At 43.9% G+C, this 25,658-nt stretch overlaps 1 protein-coding gene across 2 annotated transcripts; it reads right to left on the reverse strand.

The window, feature by feature from the left end:
- On the reverse strand, positions 1-25,658 carry PDCD2L (programmed cell death 2 like). Of its 2 annotated transcripts, none has more exons than XM_059666963.1 (7): positions 25,512-25,658; positions 25,237-25,403; positions 25,075-25,135; positions 23,030-23,403; positions 22,081-22,191; positions 8,800-8,948; positions 1-178 (listed from the first exon to the last, which is right to left on the reverse strand). In XM_059666963.1, the coding sequence occupies exons 1-7, from the start codon at positions 25,617-25,619 to the stop codon at positions 48-50; spliced, it is 1,101 nt and encodes a 366-aa protein (XP_059522946.1). In that variant the 5' UTR covers positions 25,620-25,658; the 3' UTR covers positions 1-47. The 2 variants fall into 2 exon arrangements, with proteins under 2 accessions (XP_059522946.1, XP_059522947.1); XM_059666964.1 differs by having other exon boundaries at positions 25,237-25,328; positions 25,512-25,650.

Below are 25,658 nucleotides of genomic sequence, written 5' to 3' on the forward strand. Positions count from 1 at the left end.
TTTGGACATTAAAATTTATTTGAATTTATATTAAAAATGGAAATATTCTACTTAAATAATAATTCATCTGGGTCTTCTTGTACAATACAAACTTCTTCCATGGGAGTCTGCTGATTTTGAGGCCAGCAACTCTTCTCACATGTGTAAATTAGAACTGTTCCAAATTCCACAGAAAGACCTGAAAAATATAACAAAGTCAGGATCCCAGCAAAGAGCAACTGTTATGAGATACACTCAATATTTGCGTTTGCTTAGTGGATAGAGTCCACTCTGGAGCAAGACTTCAGGTTTGTATTCCAGCTCTACCACTTTCAGCAAGTGACTTCACCTCTGTGTAATAATGATTAGATTCATCTCAATGTTGTGAGGGGGATTAAATAAACTAGTCCAGCCCTAACCGGTTTGGCTCAGTGGATAGAGCATCGGCCTGCGGACGCAAGGGTCTCAGGTTCGATTCTGGTCAAGGGCATGTACCTTGGTTGCGGGCACATCCCCAGTAGGGAGTGTGCAGGAGGCAGCTGATCGATGTTTCTAACTCTCTATCCCTCTCCCTTCCTCTCTGTAAAAAAATCAATAAAAATATTAATAAATAAATAAATAAATAAACTATTCCATGTAAGATACTTATAACACATCGTGGCACATGTTATATGCTTACCATCAAACAAAGAGATTAAGTAATTAGATGATAGAAGGAAAGGAGAAAGATGGCTCAATATCAGGATAACTGATACAAGGAGTGATTTCAACTTACAAGCTGAAAAAATAATTACGTAAAGCAAAAACAGTGTTCACTAACTTTCACTCACAATACAGTCACACTCTTTCCTACATTAAGTGACCACTGATGACAAAAAGCAGATTTAACAGGGAAATATAATTTAAAAATAAACGAAAATCGAAACAAGTCTTCATTACAGCTGTCTAGACCATCTGACATTTAAAAATACATCACTCCAACAGAAGACACTACCACCAAGAAAGGACTCAGGCAAAAAATAGAAAATAAATCCTAAGAGTTATAGAAATTTGTCAGTGGATGGAGCCATGAAGAATGGTACCAAGGAAACATGAGCAATACAACTCCTGCTAATATCAGAAAAGGAAGACAGGACAACAGGATGAGGTGGATACCTGGTTTGAAGCAGCCCAGGGGAAAAATGTAGACAGGTTTAACGGAAAGAAAATGATCAAAGCCTGACGACAGAAGACCAAACTAGAGCTGATTTGGGGGAAATAACCTCGTGTATTTGAAATAATTTCTAACAAGCATGTGCAAAAGCATTTGCAGAGGACAGGAGAAGGCTGGAGCCTCAGAACTATGAACCACCAGGTTAGGAAAAAAGGTAGTACACGAAATAAAATACCACCTGGCTGGTGTGGCTCATGGTTGAACTTTGACCTATGAATCAGGAGGTCACGGTTCGATTCCTGGTCAGGGCATATGCCCTGGTTGCGGGCTCGATCCCCAGTGTGGGGCATGCAGAAGGCAGATGATCAATGATTCTCTCTCATCAATGATGTTTCTGTCTCTCTCTCGCTTTCCCCTCCTCTCTGAAATCAATAAATACATAACGAAAAAAAGAAATAAAATACTGAGTACCTGAGTAGTGATACTGAGCACCTGAGTAGTGTACATGAAGGCTGAGCTCAGAGACATGTCACAGTTGGGAGGTTATGGAGGGGGTCAGAAAAAGAAGAAACATGAAGGTCAAAACAGCCCATTAAACATCTAAAGAAAAATATCTGAAAGCACAAGGAACAGAAAAGACAGGTGAAACCTAATTATAGGCAGAAAGGGAAAACTTGAGAGAATCTCAATGAATGCAGAGGTAAAGGAAAAAGATGTTAAAACATGGATTTCAGAGGGTAAGGTGACTAAAGCAACTGGTGTTGCTTCAGCAGAAAAGCTACGTGCAACAAAACATATTCAGAAATTAAAAGAAAGTAAAATATATTGGTCCAAAAACCCATCTTGTCCCATGATAAAAGGACTATAGAACAATTATAGAATAGGACAGCAAGATGTAACTAGTTTAGTGACTGGACTTCATGAATAAAGAAAATTCTACAGGTGTCCTAGCATGTTAGTTACAAAGGGGGAAAATAGGTTTTCTAAAAAGCAACATTTAATACCAAAAGATCTATATTTATAAAAGGCTAATATGCTAAATGTCCGACCTTCTGGGTAATGATGTCACATAGCAACGCCCGGCTTCCTCTCCCTAGCGACTAGCCTCCTTGCAGTTTCTTCAGCCCAGGAACACAACTTGCTCAAAGTCACTGATCATCAGAGAGATGCAAATCAAAACGACAATGAGGCATCACCTCACAGTTGTCAGAATGGGTACCATCAATAAATCAACAAATGACAAAGTGCTGGCCAGGACGTGGAGAAAAAGGAACCCTAGTACACTGCTGGTGGGAATGAAGACGGGTGCAGCCATTATGGAAAACGGTATGGAGTTTTCTCAAAAAATTAAATATGGAACTGTCATTTGACCCTGTGATCCCACTTCTAGGAATATATCCTAAGAAACCCAAAGTACCAATCAGAAAGAATGTATGTACCCCTATGTTCATAGCAGAGCAATTAACAATAGCTAAGATCTGGAAACAGTTGAAGTACCCATCAATAAATGAGTGAATGAAAAAGCTTTGGTACATTTATACCATGGAACACTATGGAGCAGTAAAAAAGAAGAATATCTTATCCTTTGAGAGAGCATGGAGGGACCTGGAGAGTATCATTATAAGTGAAATAAGTCAGTCAGAGAAAGACAAGTATCCCATGATCTCACTCATATGTGGAATTTAAGTAACAAAATAAACTGATGAACAGAGTGGATCCAGAGACATGGAAGCAAGGAACAGAGTGCGGAATTTCAGAGGCGAGGGATGGTAGGTGGGTGGAAAGTAATCAACCAAAGACTTTCTATGCATATATGCATAACCCATGGACACAGACAATAGGGTGGTGAAGGCCTGGGGCAGGGGGTGGAGGTTGGGGGCAGGCTGACGGGGGTCAATGGGGAAAAAAGAGGGTATATGTAATACTTTCAACAATAAAGATTTATTAAACCAAAAAAAAGAAAATGCAAATGAAAAGTATGATAAACATAAAGCATAACAAAAGATGATACATATAAAAACAAACTTAGCCTTAACAGGTTTGGCTCAATGGATAGAGCGTCGGCCTGCGGACTCAAGGGTCCCAGGTTCGATTCCGGTCAAGGGCATGTACCTTGGTTGCGGGCACATCCCCAGTGGGGGGTGTGCAGGAGGCAGCTGATGGATGTTTCTCTACCATTGATGTTTCTAACTCTCTATCCCTCTCTCTTCCTCTCTGTAAAAAGTCAATAAAATATATTTAAAAAAAAATAAAAAATAAAAACAAACTCAGTACTTACAATAAATTGAGTAACCTTAAAAAATAAACAAATAGAAGAATTTGGAGAAACCACGAAGGCGGCATAGGTTAATGCCGGAGATTGCTGCCTCAAATAACCACTTCAGAAAAACAACTAAAGACAGAACGGACATCATCCAGAACCACAGGAAGGCTGGCTGAGTGGAAATTCTACAACTAGGAGGAAAGAGAATATCATACCCAGACTCAGAGGCGGCGCAGTGCTGAAGTGAAATACTCAGGTGCGGAGTGCGCGTGAGCGGGCTGGCGGCGGAGGGTGCGGTTGTTGTTTTCAATCGAGAGGGAGTTTCAGACTCTGAGCTCAAGATCCGGGCGAGTCCCTAGGGACCCAGACTCAAACGGGAGAAGCGGGACTGTCTGGCTTCGGTCAGAACTCGAAGGCAGCTTTCTCTCCGAGGTTTGCAGCTGTTGCTGGGACTCTGTGAGGCAAAGCCCCTAGGGACTGAACTGAGAGCAGCCATAACTGCTCGCTCCTGCCCGCCCTGTAGATCCCTGGGGACCCGCCCTGCCCAAGCCCTGCTCAGAGCCATTTGCCAGATAGCCTCAGGCAAATGCTAGATTAGCACCGCCCTAGAGATCCAGCACAGAAGCTCTCCCACTGCAGACACAGTGGACTCTCATAGCCAGTTAGCCTGGAGGTCAAATCACCCCCGGTATTGCCGACATCAATCAAGGCTTAAGTACAACAAGACTGCGCACAAAGACCACTAGGGGGTGTACCAAGAAAGCATAAAAAATGCGGAGACAAAGAAACAGGACAAAACTGTCAATGGAGGATATTGAGTTCAGAACCACACTTTTAAGGTCTCTTAAGATCTATCTAGAAGCCGCCGATAAATGTAGTGAGATCCTCAAGAAAACTAATGAGACCCTCGATGTTATGATAAAGAACCAACTAGAAATTAAGCATACACGGACTGAAATAACGAATACTATACAGACTCCCAACAGCAGACCAGAGGAGCGCAAGAATCAAGTCAAAGATTTGAAATGCGAAGAAGCAAAAAACACCCAACCAGAAAAGCAAAATGAAAAAAGAATCCGAAAATACGAAGATAGTGTAAGGAGCCTCTGGGACAGCTTCAAGTGTACCAACATCAGAATTATAGGGGTGCCAGAAGATGAGAGAGAGCAACATATTGAAAACCTATTTGAAGAAATAATGACAGAAAACTTCCCCCACCTGGTGAAAGAAATATAGACTTACAGGTCCAGGAAGCGCAGAGAACCCCAAACAAAAGGAATCCAAAGAGGACCACACCAAGACACATCATAATTAAAATGCCAAGAGCAAAAGACAAAGAGAGAATCTTCAAAGCAGCAAGAGAAAGAAACTCAGTTACCTACAAGGGAATACCCATACGACTGTCAGCTGATTTCTCAACAGAAACTTTGCAGGCCAGAAGGGAATGGCAAGAAATATTCAAAGTGATGAATACCAAGAACCTACAACCAAGATTACTTTATCCAGCAAAGCTATCATTCAGAAGTGAAGGTCAGATAAAGAGCTTCACAGATAAGGAAAAGCTAAAGGAGTTCATCACCACCAAACCAGTATTATATGAAATACTGAAAGGTATCCTTTAAGAAGAGGAAGAAAAAGAAAAAGGTAAAGATACAAATTATGAACAACAAACATGCATCTATCAACAAGTGAATCTAAGAATCAAGTGAATAATCTGGTGATCATAATAGAATCAGGGACATAGAAAGGGAATGGACTGACTATTCTTGGGGGGGAAAGGGGTGTGGGAGATGCGGGAAGAGACTGGACAAAAATCGTGCACCTATGGATGAGGACAGTGGGTGGGGAGTGAGGGCGGAGGGTGGGGCGGGAACTGGGAGGAGGGGAGTTATGGGGGGGAAAAAGAGGAACAAATGTAATAATCTAAACAATAAAGATTTAATTAAAAAAAATAAAATGAAAAAAATAAACAAATAGCCCTGGCTGGTTTGGATCAGTAGGTAGAGCGTCGGCCTGCAGACTGGAGGGTCCCAGGTTCGATTCCAGCCAAGAACACACGCCTGGGTTGCGGGCTCAATCCCCAGTAGGGGGCGCGCAGGAGGCAGCTGATCAATGACTCTCATCATTGATGTTTCTCTCTCTCTCCCCCTCTCCCTTCCTCTCTGAAATCAATAAAAAATATCTCTCTATATAAAATCCTAATATGCAAAGTGTCCCCTTGGGAGTTCAACCAGGAGACCAGGAGTTTGATTGCTCACCATGACGTCCACTGACCACCAGGAAGTGGAACGGAAAGAAGGCAGGCCCCGGCCAGCAGCCTGAAGGCCCTGATCGGCCCTGATCACTGCCCAGGCCTAGGGACCCTACCCGTGCATGAATTTCATGCACTGGGCCTCTAGTTTATATATATATATAAAAAATAAAATAAAATAAAATAAAAAACAGCCTAACAACAACAAAATAAACTATTATTAAAAAACAATTAGCCCTCGCCCTAACCGGTTTGGCTTAGTGGATAGAACGTCGGCCTGTGGACTGAAAGGTCCCAGGTTTGATTCTGGTCAAGGGCATGTACCTTGGTTGCGGGCACATCCCCAGTAGGGGGTGTGCAGGAGGAAGCTGGTCGATGTTTCTCTCTCATCGATGTTTCTGACTCTCTATCCCTTTCCCTTCCTCTCTGTAAAAAATCAATAAAATATATTTTAAAAAAAAAAAATCAGCCCTGGCTGGTTTGACTCAGTGGATAAGGCATCCGACTGCAAAGTGAAAGGTCCCAGATTCAATTCTGGTCAAGAGCACGTGCCCGGGTTGCAGGCTCAATTCCCATTTGGGGGCGTGCAGGAGGCAACTGATCGGTGATTCTGTCTCATCATTGATGTTTCTATCTCTCTCTCTCTCCCTTTTCCTTCCTCTCTGAAATCTATAAGAATATATTTTAAAAAAAAAGTTAAAGCCTCTGTCCATATAAATCTTCATAACATCTTTATTTGTAACTGCCCCATGTGGGAACACATTATAATTAAAAAAATGTCCATCAATAACAAAGTGTGATATATCCATAAAATAGCAATCAGCAGCTATAAGATGCGATCTATTGCTCTAGTGGCCGAGTGGTTGGAGTGTCAGCCCAGACACCAAAGGGTCCCACGTTTGATTCCTGGTCAAGGCCATGTGCCTGAGTTGTAGGTTCAATCCCTGGCCAGGTTGGGATGTGTGGGGGAGACAACCGATCGATATGTCTCTCTCACAGCGATGCTTCTCTCTCTCTCTCTCTGTAAAAAATCAATAAAAAAAATCCTTGGGTGAGGATTAAAAAAAGAAAAAAGAAAAAAAGGTGTGATCTATTGATATACAATATATGAATGTATCTCAAAGTAATTATTAGTAAAAATAAACAAACAAAAAGTAAATGATTCCATTTATAAAATTTCTAGAAAATGCAAACTAATCTATAATGAAAAGTCAATCGGGTTAACAGAAGGGGTAAAACAGGATACAAAGTGCTTGAGAAAACTTCTGAGAGTGATGAACACATTCATAACTTTGACACTGGCAGTGATGATTTCCTGTGTATACATATGTCAATGCTTAGCAGACTGCACACCTAAAATATATAGTTTTGTTATATGCCATTACATCTCAATAAAGCTATTTGCAAAAAATTCTAATATATTAAAATGGAAAAAATTACCCAAGTATATCAGAAAGAATGAGAGGCTATAAAACAGTATACCTATTTTTGTCCAAAAAACTGTTTTACATGTGTATACACATAAAATGTTTAGAGGAAAGTATAAGAAAATAAACTTGCAATAAAAAAAGTTTCTTCTAGCCCTAACCGGTTTGGCTCAGTGGATACAGCGTCGGCCTGCGGACCGAGAGGTCCCAGGTTCGATTCCGGTCAAGGGCATGTACCTTGGTTGCAGGCACATCCCCTGTAGGAGGTGTGCAGGAGGCGGCTGATCGATGTTTCTCTCTCATTGATGTTTCTAACACTCTATCCCTCTCCCTTCCTCTTTGTAAAAAAAAATCAATAAAATATATTAAAAAAAAAAAAAGTTTCTTCTAGCCCTGGCCAGTGCGCCTCAGTTAGTTAGATGGGCGTCATCCTGTGCACTGAAAGGTTGTTGGGTTTAATTCCTGGCCATGTGACTGGGTTGTGGGCGTGATCCCCAGTGAGGGGTGTGTAGGAGGCAGCCAAGCAATGTTTCACTTTCACATTCACATCGGATGTTTCTCTCTCTCTCGAAAAATCTATTAAAAAAGAAAAGTTCCTGCGGGAGGGTGGGAGTGGAGGGCAAAAAAGAAAAAGAAAAAGAAAAAGTTCCCTCTAGTAACTGACATTAGGAAGGCCTTTACTTCTTTTTGTTTTTTTTAATCCTCACCTGTGGTTTTTGTTTCCCTTTTTTTTTTTTTTAAAGAGAAGAGAGAGGGAAACATTGATGTGAGAGACAATAGGTTGCCTCCTGCATGAGCCCTGACCAGGGCCTGGGCCAGGGAGAAGCCTGCAACCAAGGTATGTGCTTTTGACTGGAATTCAACCTGGGACCCTTCAGTCTGCAGGCTGACACTCTATCCACTGAGTCAGACCGGCTAGGGCTTCTTTTTGTTTTGTTTTTTAAGATTTAATATATATTTTTTTGATTTCAGAGAGCAAGGAAAGGGAGAGACAGAAACATCAATGATGAGAGAGAATCATTGTATGACTGCCTCCTGTACAGGACATTTTTTTATTATTATTGATTTGAGAGAGAAAGAGAGACAGAGAGAGAAAGAGAGGGAAACATCAATGATGAGAAACATCTACCAGTTGCGAAACATCAATGATGAGAAACATCTACCAGTTGCTTCCTGTGGGTGACCTCCTGGGATGGAACCACAACCTAGGTATATGCCCTAGGGAATCGAACCCACAACATCTGGGTGTACGGGACGACACTCCAACCAACTAAGCCACCCAGCCAGGGTCTTTTCATTTTTTTCTAAAAATAACTATAATCATGTAAATGCAATTTGTAAAAGATGATGAGAGAGCAACACTGATTGGCTGCCTCCTGCACACCCTTACTGGGGTTTGAGCCCGTAATCCAGGCATGTGCCCTTGACCGGAATAAAACCCAAAGACCCTTCAGTCTGCTCTATCCACTGAGCCAAACCGGATAGGGTGAGATGAAAGTAATTTTAAGGACAGAAAATAGTGTGGCTTTAAATCAACTAAATTGTTATCAGTGCATTCATTAGATTGACTGAATTATAAATTTCCTTACCATAATTTCAATTTCCCAAATTTTCTGTAATATGCTTATATTTTATTAATAAGTAAAACAAAATAGTCTTTCATTTAAAAATAATTCCAATTTAGTGTCATAAATCCACAAACTCAAATTAATAAAGGGCTTATTACCTAAATTAGCACTTCTTAGTATGCTGACCAGTGCTGGCATAAGCTGAAACTCAAATGTCCTTTGGGCTCCACAGTGGCTGCAGGCTGGGAGCTCAGTGGCTTCTGATGTATGGCAGGTCAAAAACAGTGGTTGTCCACTCCAGGAATACCTAGGCACCGAAACAAAAAACACAGAGTCAGGAGCACATACAAGTCACATTGCAACATCTAAGAGCTCACTTTGCAAACTTTGTTTCTTTCTTGCAGAGTACCAGGCCTAAGCCAGAGAAAAAGAAAAGCCATAGGCTCACAACACCAGCAGCAAGCCTGTAAAGCATGGCAAGATACTGAAGTTTTATCAATACTTGATTCAAAGTTTGGATGAAGGCACAAAAGCCAATGTGGAACTTAATCTAAATAAAAATGCCACAAAGCCCAGATTCAGCTCAACTGCAAATTAAATCGACTCAGACCTCCTCACTACTGGCATGCCCTTCTAAGGAGTAAATATTTACTTTAGTAACTACCTTTCTTCAACATATAATTTCTGGTAAACAATTTTTAAAAAAAAGTTATTAGATATGCAAAGAAGCAGAAAAATTTAATCCAGCCCTAACTGGTTTGGCTCAGTGGATAGAGCATCGGCCTGCAGACTGAAGGGTCCCAGGTTCGATTCTGGTCAAGGGCATGTACCTTGGTTGCGGGCATATCCCCAGTAGAAGGTGTGCAGGAGGCAGCTGATCGATGTTTCTCTCTCATTGATGTTTCTAACGCTTTATCCCTCTCCCTTCCTCTCTGTAAAAAACCAATAAAATATGTTAAAAAAAAAATTAATCCATAAGGCAAGTCAATACAAGGAGACCCATAGACAAGATAATGGTATTATCAGAAAAAGATTTTATAAAATACCAGTAATACACATGTAAAAAAATCTAGAAGGAAAGGTGACCATGCAATAAACAGATTAGGAATTTAACATAGAAATGGAAATGACAAGACTGAAACAGAAATGTGGTATCAGAAATAACTTCATTCAATAAAGGAAAATAGTAAACTGGAAACAAAAAAATCTGTATGTCTGAGGAAAATAGAAATATCCAAAATGAAACAAAAAGTGAAAATTTAAAACAAAAGGAAAAAAAGCTTTAAAAATCATGAGACAATTTCATATAATCTAACATGCAATTCACTAGAGTCCTAGATGGAAAGATAGAAAAAATATTTGAAAATAATGACCAAAATTTTTCCAAAATTAATGAAAAGTAATTAACCCATAAATCCAAAAAGCTCAGCAAATCCCAGGCAGAATAAATTGAAACACACAAATTCTAAAGTACACAAAGTGTAAATATATGTTAAAAACAGAACAAGAAACAATAAGAATTTCTAATGGATACACTAAAGAAGATAATAGAACAAAATCTTTTCAGTACTGAAAGAAAAAAGTAAAAAGTAATATTTATATCTAATAAAAATATCCATTAAAAAAATATTAATGCATTTTTAGACAGACATAACCTAAAGACTGTCTCCAAGTCTTCACTTCAAAAAAATAATTAAAATAAGTTCTTCAGACAAATAGCACCTGGAAGCCTATATCTGCATGCAGAAATGTAGAGCACCAAAAGGTTAAATAGGTGAATAAATAGAAAAGCCCTTCTAACAGGTATTTTTATTTCATTTTGCACACGTACATTTCTTTTATTTAAAAACTGTTGATTGCCAGAACCGGTTTGGCTCAGTGGATAGAGCGTCAGCCTGCGGACTGAAGGGTCCCAGGTTCGATTCCAGTCAAGGGCATGTACCTGGGTTGTGGGCACATCCCCAGTAGGAGATGTGCAGGAGGCAGCTGATCGATGTTTCTCTCTCATCGATGTTTCTAACTCTTTATCTCTCTCCCTTCCTCTTTGTAAAAAATCAATAAAATATATTTAAAAAAATAAAAAAATAAAAACTGTTGATTATTTAAAGCAAAAATAATAATGTTTATGGGGTATATAGCATCTATAGAAGTGGATATATGAAAACAAGATCACAAAGGGCAGGGGAAAGGTAAATGGGAATCTGGATGGGTTCTCAGCTCATGGGAGTAAACTACTAAGTGAAGGTAGACTAATAAGTCAAAGCTGTACATTATAATCACTAAAGCAAGCACTAAAAAGGCTACAGAGCTATTACAGAAAGTTAGGAAAGGAGATAAAATCATAAACCATCTCCGCTGGTGTGGTTCAGTGGTTGAGCATCAACCTATATAATTAAAATAAGTTCACAGTTTGATTCCTGGTCAGGGCACATGCCTGGATTGCGGGCTCTAACCGCAGTGGGGAGCGTGCAGGAGGCAACTGATCAATGATTCTCTCTCATCATTGATGTTTTTTTTTCTTTCTCTCCCTCCCCCTTCCTATCTAAAACCAATAAAAATATATTTGAAAAAATCATAAACTAAAAAAACTCAATTCACTGAAAAGAAGGTTAACCAAAATGGAAAACAGGTGCAAAATAAACAAAGGGAAAAAATCCAATTCCAGAATGATTAAAATTAACCCACCATCACCAGTAATTACATTAAAGGACTAAAAACCACATAGCCCTGGCCAGTGTGGTAAGTGGTTAAAGCACTGGCCCTTGTAACAAAGGGTCTTAGGTTTGATTCCAGGTCAAGGGCATGTACCTGGGTTGCAAGTTCAATGAGGCAACCAATTACTGTGTCTCTCTCACATCGATGTGTTTCTCTCTCTTTCTCTTTCTCTCCTCCCCTGGGCCCTCCCTTCCACTCTCTGTAAAAATCAATGGAAAAAATATGCTCAGGTGAGGATTACAAAAAAAACACACAAAACATGTAAAAGGCAAAAGGCAAACAGCCTGAATTTTAAAAAGGCAAAACCCATATATTTAAGCTGCTTAAGAAAAATATTTTAGATTATTACCTCACACCTGTTAGAATGGCTATTATCAAAAAGAAATAACAGCCTGGCCTATGTGGCTCAGTAGGTTGGGTGTCATCCTGTGCACTCAAAGGTTGCTGGTTTGATTCCAGGACAGGGCACATGCTCAGGTTGTGGGCCACATCCCCAGTAGGGGGTGTGTAGGAGGCAGCTGATCCTGCTTCCCTTTCACATCGATGTTCCTCTCTCTAAAAATCAATAAAAATATATATGTTTAAAAGACACAGAAAATATATGCACCCCTATGTTCATAGCAGCACAATTCACCATAGCTAAGATCTGGAAACAGCCTAAGTGCCCATCAGTAGATGAATGGATTAGAAAACTGTGGTACATCTACACGATGGAATACTATGCTGCTGTAAAAAGGAAGGAACTCTTACCATTTGCAACGTCATGGATGGAACTGGAGAGCATTATGCTAAGTGAAATAAGCCAGTCAATAAAGGAAAAATACCACATGATCTCACTCATTCATGGACAATAGAGACCATTATAAACTTTTGAACAATAATAGATACAGAGGCAGAGCTGCCTCAAACAGATTGTCAAACTGCAGCGGGAAGGCCGGGGAGGGTTGGGGGGCAGGAGGTAGGGGGGTAAGAGATCAACTAAAGGACTTGTATGCATGCATATAAGCATAACCAATGGACATAAGACACGGGGTGATAGGGGAGGCTAGGGGACTGTCTAGGGCGGGGGGATAAAATGGATACATATGTAATACCCTTTGTAATACTTTAAGCAATAAAAATAAATAAATAAATAAATAAATAAATAAATAAATAAATAAATAAATAAATAAATAAAAGACACAGAAAGAACAAGTATTGGTGAGGATGTGAAGAAAAGGGAACTTTGTGGACCGGTGGTGGGAAGGTAAATTGGTGCAACCAACATGGAAAACAGTACGGAGGTTCCTCAAAAATTCAAAACAGATCTACCATATGATGCAGCAATTCCACTTCTGGGTATTTATCCAAAGAAGATAAACACACTAACTTGAAAAGATATGTGATGCACCCCCATGTTCATTGCAGCATTACTTCTTAAAAAATATATTTTATTGATTTTTTACAGAGAGGAAGGGAGAGGGATAGAAAGAAACATCGATGAGAGAGAAACATTGATCAGCTGCCTCCTGCACACTCTCCACTGGGGATGTGCCCACAACCAAGGTACATGCCTTTGACCAGAATCGAACCTGGGACCCTTCGGTCCGCAGGCTGACGCTCTATCCACTGAGCCAAACTGGTTAGGGCCATTGCAGCATTATTTATACTAGCCAAGATATGGAAACAACGTAAATGTCCATCAATGGATAAATTGGTAAAGAAATTATGGTATAGCCCTGGCTGATTTGCCCAGGTTGTGGGCTTGATCCTTAGTAGGAGGCATGCAGGAGGCAGCCCATCAATGATTCTCTCTCATCATTAATGCTTCTCTCTCTCTCTCCCTTTCCCTTCCTCTCTGAAACAAAATTAAAAAGTAATTGTGCTTTAAGTGTGTATATGTGTGTGTGTATATATATGTGTGTGTGTGTGTGTGTGTGTGTGTGTGTGTATCTACACTAATAAAAGAGAAACATGGTAATTGGCATACGACTGCTACCCTTTTCATTGGCTAATCAGCGAGATATGCAAATTAACTGTCAGCCAAGATGGCGGCCGACAGCCAGGCAGCTTGAAACTAACATGAGGCTTGTTTGCCTCAGTGACGGAGGATCGTTGGAGGAAACCAACATTCCCCGCCTGTGGCTGCAGGCCTCTGAGCGGGCAGTTTAAGAAACATCGTAACAAATACCGCCGGACTTCAGCCAACAGATTCGCAACATTGTAAGCAAAGGCCAGAAACCTACTTTCAGCGGCGGAGGCCTAAGAGCTGGAGCCAAGCCTCAAGGTAAAGCTGGCCCAGAATAAAAAAAAAAGAAAAAAAGGAGCGGTTGGGAACTTCAGTCACTCCCAGCCTGAAAACAGCCCTCAGCCCCTCACCCAGACTGGCCAGGCACCCCAGTGGGGACCCCCACCCTGATCCAGGACACCCTTCAGGGCAAACCAGCCCGCCCCACCCATGCACCAGGCCTCTACCCTATATAGTAAAAGGGTAATATGCCTCCCAGCAACGGGATCAGCGTGACAGGGGGCAGCGCCCAAACCCCCTGATCGCCCTGCGGCTCTGTGACAGGGGGCGGGGCCCCAACCCCCTGAGCAGCCCTGCTCTGTGCCTGATAGGGGGGAGCTCCCCAACCACCCCCCCCCCCACAGGCCCTGCTCTGTGAGTGATGGGGTAGAGCCATAACCTCCCCATCGGCCCTGCCCTGAGTGTGAGAGTGGCGGCGCCCCAACCCCCTGATCGGCCCTGCTCTGTGGGTGATAGAGGGTGGTGCCCCAACCCCCTGATGGGCCCTGCTCTGTGTGTGACGGGGGCAGTGCCCCAACCCCCTGATTGGCCCTGCTCTGTGCGTGACAGGGGGTGGTGCCGCAACCTCCCCATCGACCCTGCCTTGAGTGTGACAGGGGACGGTGCCCCAACCCCCCAATTGGCCCTACCCTGAGCGTGACTGAGGGTGGCATCACAACCTCCCAATCTGCCCTGCTCTGTGCATGACGGGGAGGCGCCCCAACTCCCCAATCGGCCCTGCTCTGAGCCCGACCAGGGGCTGCACCTAGGAATTGGGCCTGCCCTCTGCCACCCGGGAGCAGGCCTAAGCCAGCAGGTCGTTATCTCCCAAGGGGTCCCAGACTGCGAGAGGGCACAGGCCGGGCTGAGGGACCCCCCTCTCCCCCAGTGCACAAATTTTTGTGCACCGGGCCTCTAGTATCCTATATAATAAAAGCCCAGCAACCAAACCGCAGAACAACCAGAACGAGTGGTCGACCAGTCGCTATGACGCACACTGACCACCAGGGGGAAGACGCTCAACACAGGAGCTGCCCCCTGGTAGTCAGTGAGCTACCACAGTGGGAGCACAGCTTGGCTGACTGGGATGAGCGGCTGCTCTCTCCGAAAACCCTGGGCCAACAGGCAGGAACCCAGGCTGTGATTGTTGCCTTCTTGCTCCAGGCTCCTCCTCCTCCTCACTCCCTGCTGCCTCCTCTGGAGGCCTGCAGGTTGTGCAGTGCTGCCGCCAGGCTCGCAGAGCTGACCCTGGAGGCTTGGAAGCGGGTTCATGGCTGCCACAGGACTGAGGCCTACTCTGCCATCTCTCAGTGCTACTCTCCCTGGGCCCAGCTCCTACTGGGGCCCCTGGAGAGGCAAGTGCTCCGGCTCCACGCAAGATGCCGGACCAGGGAGTAGCCGCTAAGAGGATGGGTCCACAGCCGCTCAGCTGACTGGGATGAGCAGTGGTGCTCCCACAGCGGCAGATCCCTGCAGGCCACGCCCCCCACCAGTGCATGATTCCCATGCACTGGGCCTCATTCACTTAAAAGAATGAATATTTCCATTTATGTAAAGATGGACTGACTCTAAGCGAAATAAGTCAGAGAAAGATAAATACCATGTGATCTCTCTGATATGCAGAATTAATCTAAAAGAAAACAAAAACCAAGCTCATAGATACAGAAAGCAGTCTGGTCATTGCCAGAGGTGGAGGTTGGGAGGTAGGCAAATAGGTGAACTGTTTTTGTTTACTTTTTAGTTTAAATAAGTTGATAACTTATATAAAAATATACTTTATATTTAATATAAGAAAAGAAGTCAAAAATAAAAGAGTGAACAAAGACTAAACAAAAGGAGGTTAGTGTGGCTATATTAGCATCAGACAAAATGCATTCAAAGGAAGGAGTATGAGCAGAAATAAATAGGAACATGTCATAATTATAATACCGCCAGTTCCTCAGATAAATATAATAACACTAAGTGTACATAACTTAAAACAGCACCAAAATGCATGAGACAAAATGACAGGAGAAAAAGCTATCCATAATCATAGTTGGAGGTTTTAACATTCCTCTCCCAGTAAGAGATAAGAAGACAACACTAATCCCATATAATAAAAGCCTAGTGGCGTCACATGTGGTATCATCACAAGATGGCCGGCAGGGGAGGGCAGTTGTGGGCAATCAGGCCGGCAGGGGAGGGCAGTTGGAGACCATCAGGCCGGCAGGAGAGGGCAGTTGGGGGCAATCAAGCTGGCAGGGGAGGGCAGTTGGGGACCATCAGGCCGGCAGGAGAGGGCAGTTGGGGGCAATCAAGCTGGCAGGGAGCAGTTAGGTGTCAATCAGACTGGCCGGGGAGCGGTTAGCAGGGGTGGGCAAACTTTTTGACTCGAGGGCCACAATGGGTTCTTAAACTGGACTGGAGGGCCGGAACAAAAGCATGGATGGAGTGTTTGTGTGAACTAATATAAATTCAAAGTAAACATCATTACATAAAAGGGTACGGTTTTTTTTTTTTTTTAGTTTTATTCATTTCAAACGGGCCGGATCCGGCCCGCGGGCCGTAGTTTGCCCACGGCTGGTTAGGGAGTGATCAGGCTGGCAGGCAGAAACAGTTAGGGGCAATTAGTCCCGAATTGTGAGAGGGATGTCTGAAAAAAAGCCTAAGGGACTGGTCAACTGGTTGCTATGACGCACACTGACCACCAGGGGCAGATGCTCAACACAGGAGCTGCCCCCTGGTGGTCAGTGCACTCCTATAGTGGGAGCGGCTCTGCCCAGATTCTGGCAGGCCATGCTGAGGGACCACACTGGTGCATGAACAATTGGCTATTCACATGGAAAAAAATAAACCTTGATCCTCATATGTCATATATTAAAATTTACTGAAAATGGATTACAGACCTATATGTAAAAACTGAAACTAGCCGAACCGGTTTGGCTCGGTGGACAGAGCATCGGCCTGCGGACTCAGGGATCCCAGGTTCGATTCCGGTCAAGGGCATGTACCTTGGTTGCAGGCACATCCCCACTGGGGGGCGTGCATGAGGCAGCTGATCATTCTCTCTCATCGATGTTTCTATCTCTCTCTCTCTCCCTTCCTCTCTGTAAAAAAATCAATAAAATATATTTTTAAAAAATCAATAAAATATATTAAAAAACAACAACAAAAAAACTGAAACTAAAAGTTTCTACAAGAAAACACAGAAAAAACCCTTCTTTATCTTGGTTTAGGCAGAACTTTCTCAAGCAAAACAAAAACAAAAAACCAGCCTCTCCACCATCTGGGAACAGGAACTCTAAAACAACAAATATGTCTGGAAGGCTGCTGGCTGTAAGTGGGGTCTCTAGAACACAGCTCTTCTTTCTTATTTTTAAACTAGTGGCCCAGTACACAACATTCATGCACATTAAAAGGGAATTAATTAGAGGAAATATTTTAATATTGCTATATACCCTTTCTCTATAATATGTGTCAGAGATGAAAGAAAATTAGTAAAATGTATATGAAAATCTCCCTCCTGTCAGAGTCTAGGATGTGCCGCGGGACCCAGAGTCAAGTCCCCACCCACCCGCGCACGCCTCAAAATTGCGCGACCCAGACCTGGTCATCCCCACCCCCGTCAAGCCCCACAGGGCAAGGGGTGCAGCCTCAGGTTCCCCAGCTCCAGCACTGGGGCAGGGGGCATGGCCTCAGGTCCCCTGACCCCGGAGTGAGGGCGCAAGGGTACGAAGGCATGACGACCATTTGCATATTAGCTCTTTATTATATGGAAGACTGTCCTCGGGTTACGTCAGCCTCGGCGTACGTCATTTCATGGTTATGTCACCATCTCCCATTTATTTATATATAAAAAAAAAGTTCCGTCATTTCGACGTATGTACGTACATATGTGCTTTATGTTTATTATTTACTAGGGGCCCGGTGCACGAAATTCATGCACTGGGTGGGGGGAGGGGGGTGTCCCTCAGCCCAGCCTGCCCCCTCTCACATACTGGGAGCCCTCAGGCGTTGACCCCCATCACCTTCCAATCGCAGGATCGGCCCCTTGCGATTGGACAGGGCAGGGGACCCTCATTTCCCCCCATCACTGGTTCTGCCCCCAGCCCAGGCCTGATGCCTCTGGCCCAGGCATCAGGCCTGGGCAGGGGACCCCCAGACCCCTCCGATTGCTGGCTCTGCCCCTTGCCCAGGCCTGATGCCTCGGCCAGAGGCGTAGACCCCCATCACCCTCCGATCGCCTGATTGGCCCCTTGCCCAGGCCTGACGCCTCCGCCAGAGGTGTCAGGCTTGGACAGGGGACCCCCATCTCCCCCCAATCACTGGCTCTGACCCCCGCCCAGGCCTGAGGCCTCTGGCCCAGGAATCATGCCTGGGCAGGGGGCCCCCATCTCCCTCTGATCGCTTGGTCCACCCCCCGCCCAAGCCTGACGCCTCTGACCCAGGCTTCAGGCCTGGGCAAGGGGGCCATCATATCCCCCCAATCCCTAGCTCTGCCCCCCGCCCAAGCCTGACGCCTCTGACCCAGGCTTCAGGCCTGGGCAAGGGGACCATCATATCCCCCCAATCCCCGGCTCCGCCCCCCACCCAGGCCTGATGCCTCGGCCAGAGGAGTTGACCCTCATCACCCTCCGATCACCAATCACCGGATCGGCCCCTTGACCAGGCCTGAGGCCTCCGGCAGAGGTGTCAGGCCTGGGCAGGGGACCCCCAGCTCCCGCGGTTGCAGGCTCCGCCCCTGCCCAGGCCTAACGCCTCTGGCCTAGGCGTCCGGCCCGGGCAGTGGGGACCCGGAGCTGCAGCGGCCCCGCGATCGTGGGCTTCGCTTTAGGCCCAGGCAAGGGACCCCTAGCTCCTGGGACTGCCAGCTTCGACCGTGCCCAGCTCCCATCGCTGGCTCCACCCCTACTTCCTGCTATCACTGGCCAGGGTGGAAAAGGCACCTGATTCTCCGATCATGGCTGGGGGCTTCCCCCCTGGGTTTCCGATCACTGTCAGTGGCAGGGGGCTTCTTCCTGCTTTCCCTTTCGCCTCCCTGCATTGTGCCTACATATGCAAATTAACCGCCATCTTGTTGGCAGTTAACTGCCAATCTTAGTTGGCAGTTAATTTGCATATAGCCCTGATTAGCCAATGAAAAGGGTAGCGCTGTACGCCAATTACCATTTTTCTCTTTTATTAGTGTAGATTTACCACAAGTAAAGGTCAGAAATTATTTTTCTTTTAAATTTTTTTTACTGTTTCACTTCATTACTGCTGAGTATGTGCTCCATGTGAATGATGTAGGTGCTTATGTAGGTGGGTTCCAACTTATGGCTAAAATCATGTTACGAAGCGCCTTAGGAACGGATCTCTGATGTAACCCAAGGACCTACTGTATAGGATTTTTTATTGATTTCAGAAAGGAAGGGAGAGGGAGGGAGAGAGAGAAACATCAATGATGAAAGATAATCATTGATCAGCTGCCTCCTGCATGCCCTCTACTAGGGGTTGAGCCAGGTATGTGCCCTTGACCAGAATTGAACCCGGGACCCTTCAGCCCGCAGGCCGAGGCTCTATCCACTGAGCCAAACCAGCTAGGGCAGCTCTTCTTAAAACTGAAGGTGCTTATGCTTGAGATGAAACTGAATTCCATGTAGGAAAAACATGTGCTCAGGCAAAAAACAACAGTGACTCCTGGTGGGAAACCTAAGAAAACCAGAGCAATCTGGGGAAAGTCAATGTCCTCATGGAACAGTGGCATGGCCCGAGACAAATTCCAAAGCAACCTTCTGCTAAGGCCACTGGACACAGGATTTGTGTAATGCTGTACTCAAGTACTTAAACTTATTAAAAAGTAAAAAATATAAGAGGGGATAAAAATAAAAACCCAAACTGTTAAGTTGGACTCGATCAAAATTTAAAACTTTGCCTTAAAAGACCCTATTAATAAAATGAAAGGCAAGCCACAGAAAGGGAGAAAATATTTGAAATGTATATAACCTCAAAAAGAACTCATATCCTGAAAATATCAGGAATTCCTACAGTTCAAAAACAAAAAAATAAATGACCCAATAGAAGAATAGTGGAAAGATCTGAACTGATACTTTCCTAAAGATGGCAGATACAGGTGGAAAAGAAACACTTGAAAAGATATTCAGCATCATTAGTCGTTAAGGAAATACAAATTAAAACCACAAGGAAATACTCCTCCTACTACTACTACACATCATCTAATATGACTAAAATTAAACACTGACCATATGAAGTACTGGCAAGGATGTGGAGGAACTAGAATTTATTTTTTTTAAGGCTTTTATTTATTTTTTAAGAACATGTTTTTACTAGAGGCCCAGCGTGCAATATCGTGCAAGACCCAGACCTGCTGCACTGGTGGGACCCAGACTGACTCCCACGGTGCCGGGCGGGACGAGGGACTCAGAGTCAAGTCCCCACCCACCCGCGTGCGCCTTGCTGTGCACACAGCCTCCTGGTGACCAGTCTTTGGTCATTCCGTGTTATAGCATCATGGCACAGGCCTTTTATTAGTAGAGATTGATTGCAGAGAGAGGAAGGGAGAGGGAGAGAGAGAAACATCAATTGTCATCAGCTTCCTGTTCACCCCCACTGAAGATGGCCGGAAACCTGGGCATGTGCTGAACCTGAATCAAACTGTGACCTCCGGGTTCTTGGGTCGATGATCAACCACAGAGCCACACTGGCCAGGCATAAGGTCTTTATTTATTAGTGGCCCGGTGCATGAAATTCATGCACAAGTAGGGTCCCTAAGCCTGGCTGGCTATCAGGGTCGATTGTGGCCTTCTGGCTGCCGGCCGGGGCCTCCCTTCCCCGGCTGCTGGGGCCTTCCTTCATTCCACGCCACCCCCTGATGGTCTGTGCACATCATAGTGAGCGATCGAATGCCCAGTATCCTGATCAAACAACCAAGGGGACACTTTGCATATTAGGCTTTTTTATATATAGAAAATATAGAAGATTTTTACATGTATTTTTACTGATTTCAGTAATGCAGCACTAAACTGTGCAAAACTGAAACAAATTGGATGGGAACACTTAAATACCCAATGATATATCTATAAGCAAAATCAAACAACAAATCAAGAAAATTAATCATAATAATAAAGGCTAATCTCTGTAATACAGGGTGTCCCCCCAAAAATATATACACAATATAACAGCTGATAGCACAATTTAAAAAATTTTATGTTTTATTGATTTCAGAGAGGAAGGGAGAGGGAGAGTTAGAAACATCAATGATGAGAATCATTGATTGGCTGCCTCCTGCACGCCCCCCACTGGGGATGGAGCCTGCAACTCAGGCATGTGCCCTTGACCAGAATTGAACCTGGGACCTTTCAGTCTGTAGGCCGATGCTCTACCCACTGTGCAAAACTGGCTAGAGCTGATAGCACAATTTTGAAAATGAGATGTATTTTAATAAACACTGCCCTTATAATTATTCAAAGTGCATATATACATTTTTGGGGATACCCTACATAAGAGTTCCTGAAAATCAAAAGGACTAAGAACTTATGGGAACATGAGTAAAGGATATGAATAGATAGAAATGATTCAAAAACATAGAGAAAGATGTCAAAAAAAATTATACCAACATGCCCTTTTACCTTGAATTGGTAGAAATACAAAAGCATGAAGCTCACACTACTGGTAAGACTATAGGAAAACAGACACTATAGACTGCCAGTAAGAATTAAACTTTGCTATATCACCAGTAGGAATTAAAGTAGCAAAAGTTTGGGAATAACATTAAATGTCCAAGAAATACTGACAAGGGACTACACAGTACTATAAAGCTTTTCTTAAAAAAAAATTCTCAATGTACTACAAAAATACAGTACTCCTAGATACAATGTAAAGTTAAAAAAGCAAGGTCCAGAATCTGCCTCAAATGCATCCTTTTGTGTAAAAAAAAAAAAAAGTAATACATAATCATTATATTTGTTTATACATGCATAAAGAAACTATAAGCACACATAGGAAACTAACAACAGTACCCTCAGTAGACTGTGGATGGCAAGAAAGGAATCATTATATTTATACATATATGCTTATGTACACATTTTTATATTTGAGACTTAGGAATACAGTACCTATTAAAAATTTAGTTTAAGGAAAAGCAGAAAAAACATTTTGAAGAATTTTTAATATACAACAACCTTTCAATACCAATGAATGTTTATTGAAAAGAAAAATTATTAATACTAGGATCCCAACCCTTGAGTCTGCAAGTCGACGCTCTATCCACTGAGCCAAACCAACCAGGGCCCAATTATAGTTTTAAAAAATACACAATACCTACCTGCATCCATGCATCCAAATGCATAAAAAAATAAGTGAATGTAATATACTAAAATCTTAGCTTCAGTCTGAGGCATACTGGTTTTCTCACTTTACTTTCCTGTGTTTTCCAAACTAACATATCAAGAGAAAGAATAAAAGAAAATTGTACCTTTACCTCAAAATCTGCTCCGGACAAGCAGAAATTCTCTTCATGAATTTGTAAAATATCTTATCTCCACTTTTAATTATGGTCTTCTCATATTTTTCATTACCATCACTAGGAAGACTAAAAAGAGAATCAGAAAATAGTTTTGAGTGTCTTTATCTAGAGAATTAATAGTATTTAGAAGAGCAAACAAGGTAATTAAAAAATTTTTTTTTACCAAAGTTAACATATGCAAACAATTTAAATATCATAAATTTAATACATTATAATGTATAACAGTAATCCCCTTGCCCACGCCTTGCTCCCTAACCATTTTCAACTCTGGAATAATGGTTTGCAATGTGAAGAGTCATTGTGCCCAATGACTCCTTCCATTTCTTTCTCCATTTGGATTATTTCAAACACCAACACGTCTTTATGCAACCCCAAATTATTCCGAAAAAGCTTATGAATGAAAGTGCTCTGGTACAGAACCCGGTCATCTCTCCAAGTATCTTGTTGTAATTACATTATAACAGCAAAATAATCATGCTTACGTCTTTAGAGAGCTTTGGTTTATGTAGCCCTTCAAGACCTACTCTTTCACTTGACTCCCAAAACCATCTGATGATAAGACAATATTTATCAAAGTCACTTCCATTTTACATGTCAGAACAGAGGGTCATCCAACTGAGCCACACTGGCCAGGGCACAAATAGCATTTTTCTAACTTACCTGTCTCAGCTATACATTTAGAAAGAGAAAACGAGAGAGATAGTGAACACATCTTATTGTATAAGTAGGTAGCATCCCTAACTTCTGTTTTCAAGCTAACTCAAGAAATTGAAGCAAAAAGGTCTTACACAGACAAGTTCTGCCTGTAAAAGTTCTCCCATGTATTAGGGTAAAACCAAAGGGTATCTACTGTGGCAGCTTTCTGATAAAGTCACCTCTTAACCTCAGCTGCACACATTCTCACCTTTGGGAAAGCAACTGTTCCATATCAATTCCTTCTCGTTGTTGATATTCCCTGAGAAGACTATGCGCATGATCTAGACTGACAACGTCTCTGTAATCATCCTCATCTACCACACAGATGTAGCGGGGCAGGAACTGTGGCACCACAGAAGGCAAGGCCATTCCTTCCCCAGGAGGCACAGGAAGAGCAGCATTCGTGTGAGTTTCCTGAAGGTGGAGGTCTTGGAGCTGGGCAGTCCAGTCTATGTCCCTGGCACTGTTCGAATCATTTCCAAAACCCAAGGTAAGCTGTGGTGAAGGCGCCTCCTCATTGTCACTTCCCCAGTCATCCGCACCTTCACACCAATCCTCAGCTGCAAGGCCATTTTCCTGTTTCTGGAAGAACATCCAGGGAATGAGGTCCAAGCACACCTGGGTGACCTCACCTATTCCCTTGGCTTCAGCCACTCATCCCTTGACCTCCCGGAGGGAGGCTTCACACAGCCACTTCCCTTCTAGCACAATCTGATCACTTCATGGACCCCATTTACTCAAAAGCACGTTGGAGGTGGCAGATAATGTCTTTCCTCTTTAGGGGCAGTATGGCAGATGCAGTACAGTGCCTTGTTCAACCACCTGTTCCAAACTCTTTCAGCTGTGCCTCATGTATTGCAGAATCTAGCAGAAAAGAATTACATTTTCCAGACTCCTTAGCAGCTAGGGGTCCAAATATGATCAGGGGTCTGCTAATCAGGTCCACCAGAGAGAAAGACAAACTTGAGAGGCCATGAAGCAAAAGTCTGCAGATGGAGAGAGAGCATGGCTCTGGAGTCAACAGTTCTGACCAGGGCAACTACCAGTTCACGAGCCCACACCTCAGCTTCCTGACTGCAGCAGAGGTAGCCTAGCAGCTCCCTCACAGACCTGTTCTGAGGTGTCATTCTGGAGGTCATTCCTGAAGTTGCCTTCTCCAGCCTGTCCAGTACGTTAGCAAAAACCTAATTTTAAGTCTCACCTTTAAAAAGTCAAATTGCTTGTCTATTATCTGCAATTGAACCCTGCAAATATAGGCAGACACCACGGTCATCTTTTTATCCCCAGTATTGCTAGTACTGTGCTTGGCACATATTAAGAACTCTCTCTCTCTCTCTCTCTCTCTCTCTATACATATATATATATATGTGTCTGCAACAAGCAGAATCCGAAGTAACCGCTTGAGCTAAAGCTGACCCAATATATCTAGACATTTATAGGCAAAGGGAGGCTGAAATTTGTTCTGCTGCTACCAATTTGCCTGACTTTTAGATTATTAAATTCAGAGTTTGTCTTATTAAATGAGTTTTATACATATACATATATACATATCACAGTAAGACTATTTACTATAAACACATATATGTATTACATACAACCATGTATATGTATATACTCATACTTTTTCTCAAACAAAAAAATCAGTAAGCTATGTGCCTCAAGACCTTCAGTGTATATTAAAAGAAACAACTAGCCCTGACTGGTTTGGCTCAGTGGCTAGAGCGACGGCTTGCCGACTGAAGGGTCCCAGGTTCGATTTCAGTCAAGGACATGTTCCTTGGTTTCCGGGCACATCCCCAGTAGGGGGTGTGCAGGAGGCAGCTAATCCATGTTTCTAAGTCTCTATCCCTCTCCCTTCCTCTCTGTAAAAAATCACTAAAATATATTTTAAAAAAAAGAAACAACTAACAAAACCTTAAGGAAATAGCATTTTGTGGTTCAGAAAAGAGCAAACAACATTCCAAATGCCCCTAGCCGGTTTGGCTCAGTGGATAGAGCATTGGCCTGTGGACTGAAGGGTCCCGGGTTCCATTCCAGTCAAGGGCACATGCCCGGGTTGCAGGCTCGATCCCCAGTAGGAGGCATGCCGGAGGTAGCCGATCAATGATTCTCTCTCATCATTGATATTTCTACCTCCCCTCTGAAATCAATAAACATATATTAAAAAAAGAACACGGCTTAAAGTTTGTCCTAAACGATATTCTATAAATACCCTCAAATCACAGCAAATCCTAACATGCACAACCTCTTTACCTGAGTGTCCGGCACTTCTTTCTCTCGCATCTGCAGGAACTGGGAGCGGAACACCTGCCAGCTTCAGGGTAAAGATAACTGCGGTGAGGGCCCCACTCCCGACCGCCGGCCGGCTGCCCACCCAGCCCGGTGCGCCGGGGCGGCCCCAGCACCGGCACCTACCTGCGCGCCCCGCCGCCGCCGCACCCGGGGCTGGGGCAAGCGAACACGTGCAGTAGCCGATGGAACGAGGAGCCTTCCAGCGGGCAGTACACCTGCACGACCAAGGCAAGCGGCTGCCTGCAATGTTCACACACTGGCCTCGGCGCTGCTACCGCGGGCAGGGCGTCCTGAGGGCGGGGGCGGGGGCGGCGCTCAGACCGGACAGCGCCCGGGACCCAGCCCACCCCTCACCCCGCACCAGCACCCGCCGACCCGACTCCGGCGCCCCATCTCACCGGAAGGCCGCCCAGCTTGCTAGCAGTCCAGGCGCCTGGCCCTGTGGGGCGGCCACGCACCGCTGCGTCCGGAAGACCGAGCAGTACTGGCTTCCTAACGGCCGCCATGACGACGGGGGACCCACGTGAGCAGACGAACTACGGCAG

This window comes from Myotis daubentonii, chromosome 15, assembly GCF_963259705.1.
Source record: "Myotis daubentonii chromosome 15, mMyoDau2.1, whole genome shotgun sequence".
In the NCBI taxonomy this organism is placed as follows: domain Eukaryota; kingdom Metazoa; phylum Chordata; class Mammalia; order Chiroptera; family Vespertilionidae; genus Myotis; species Myotis daubentonii.

Coding starts and splice junctions, on each gene's coding strand:
- PDCD2L (XM_059666963.1), bottom strand. CDS start 25,619: ATGGCGGCCGTTAGGAAGCCAGTACTGCTCGGTCTTCCGGACGCAGCG. Junction 25,136..25,236: donor GGCGGCGGCGGGGCGCGCAG/GTAGGTGCCGGT, acceptor TTTACCCTGAAG/CTGGCAGGTGTTCCGCTCCC. Junction 23,404..25,074: donor AAGAAGTGCCGGACACTCAG/GTAAAGAGGTTG, acceptor ATGTTCTTCCAG/AAACAGGAAAATGGCCTTGC.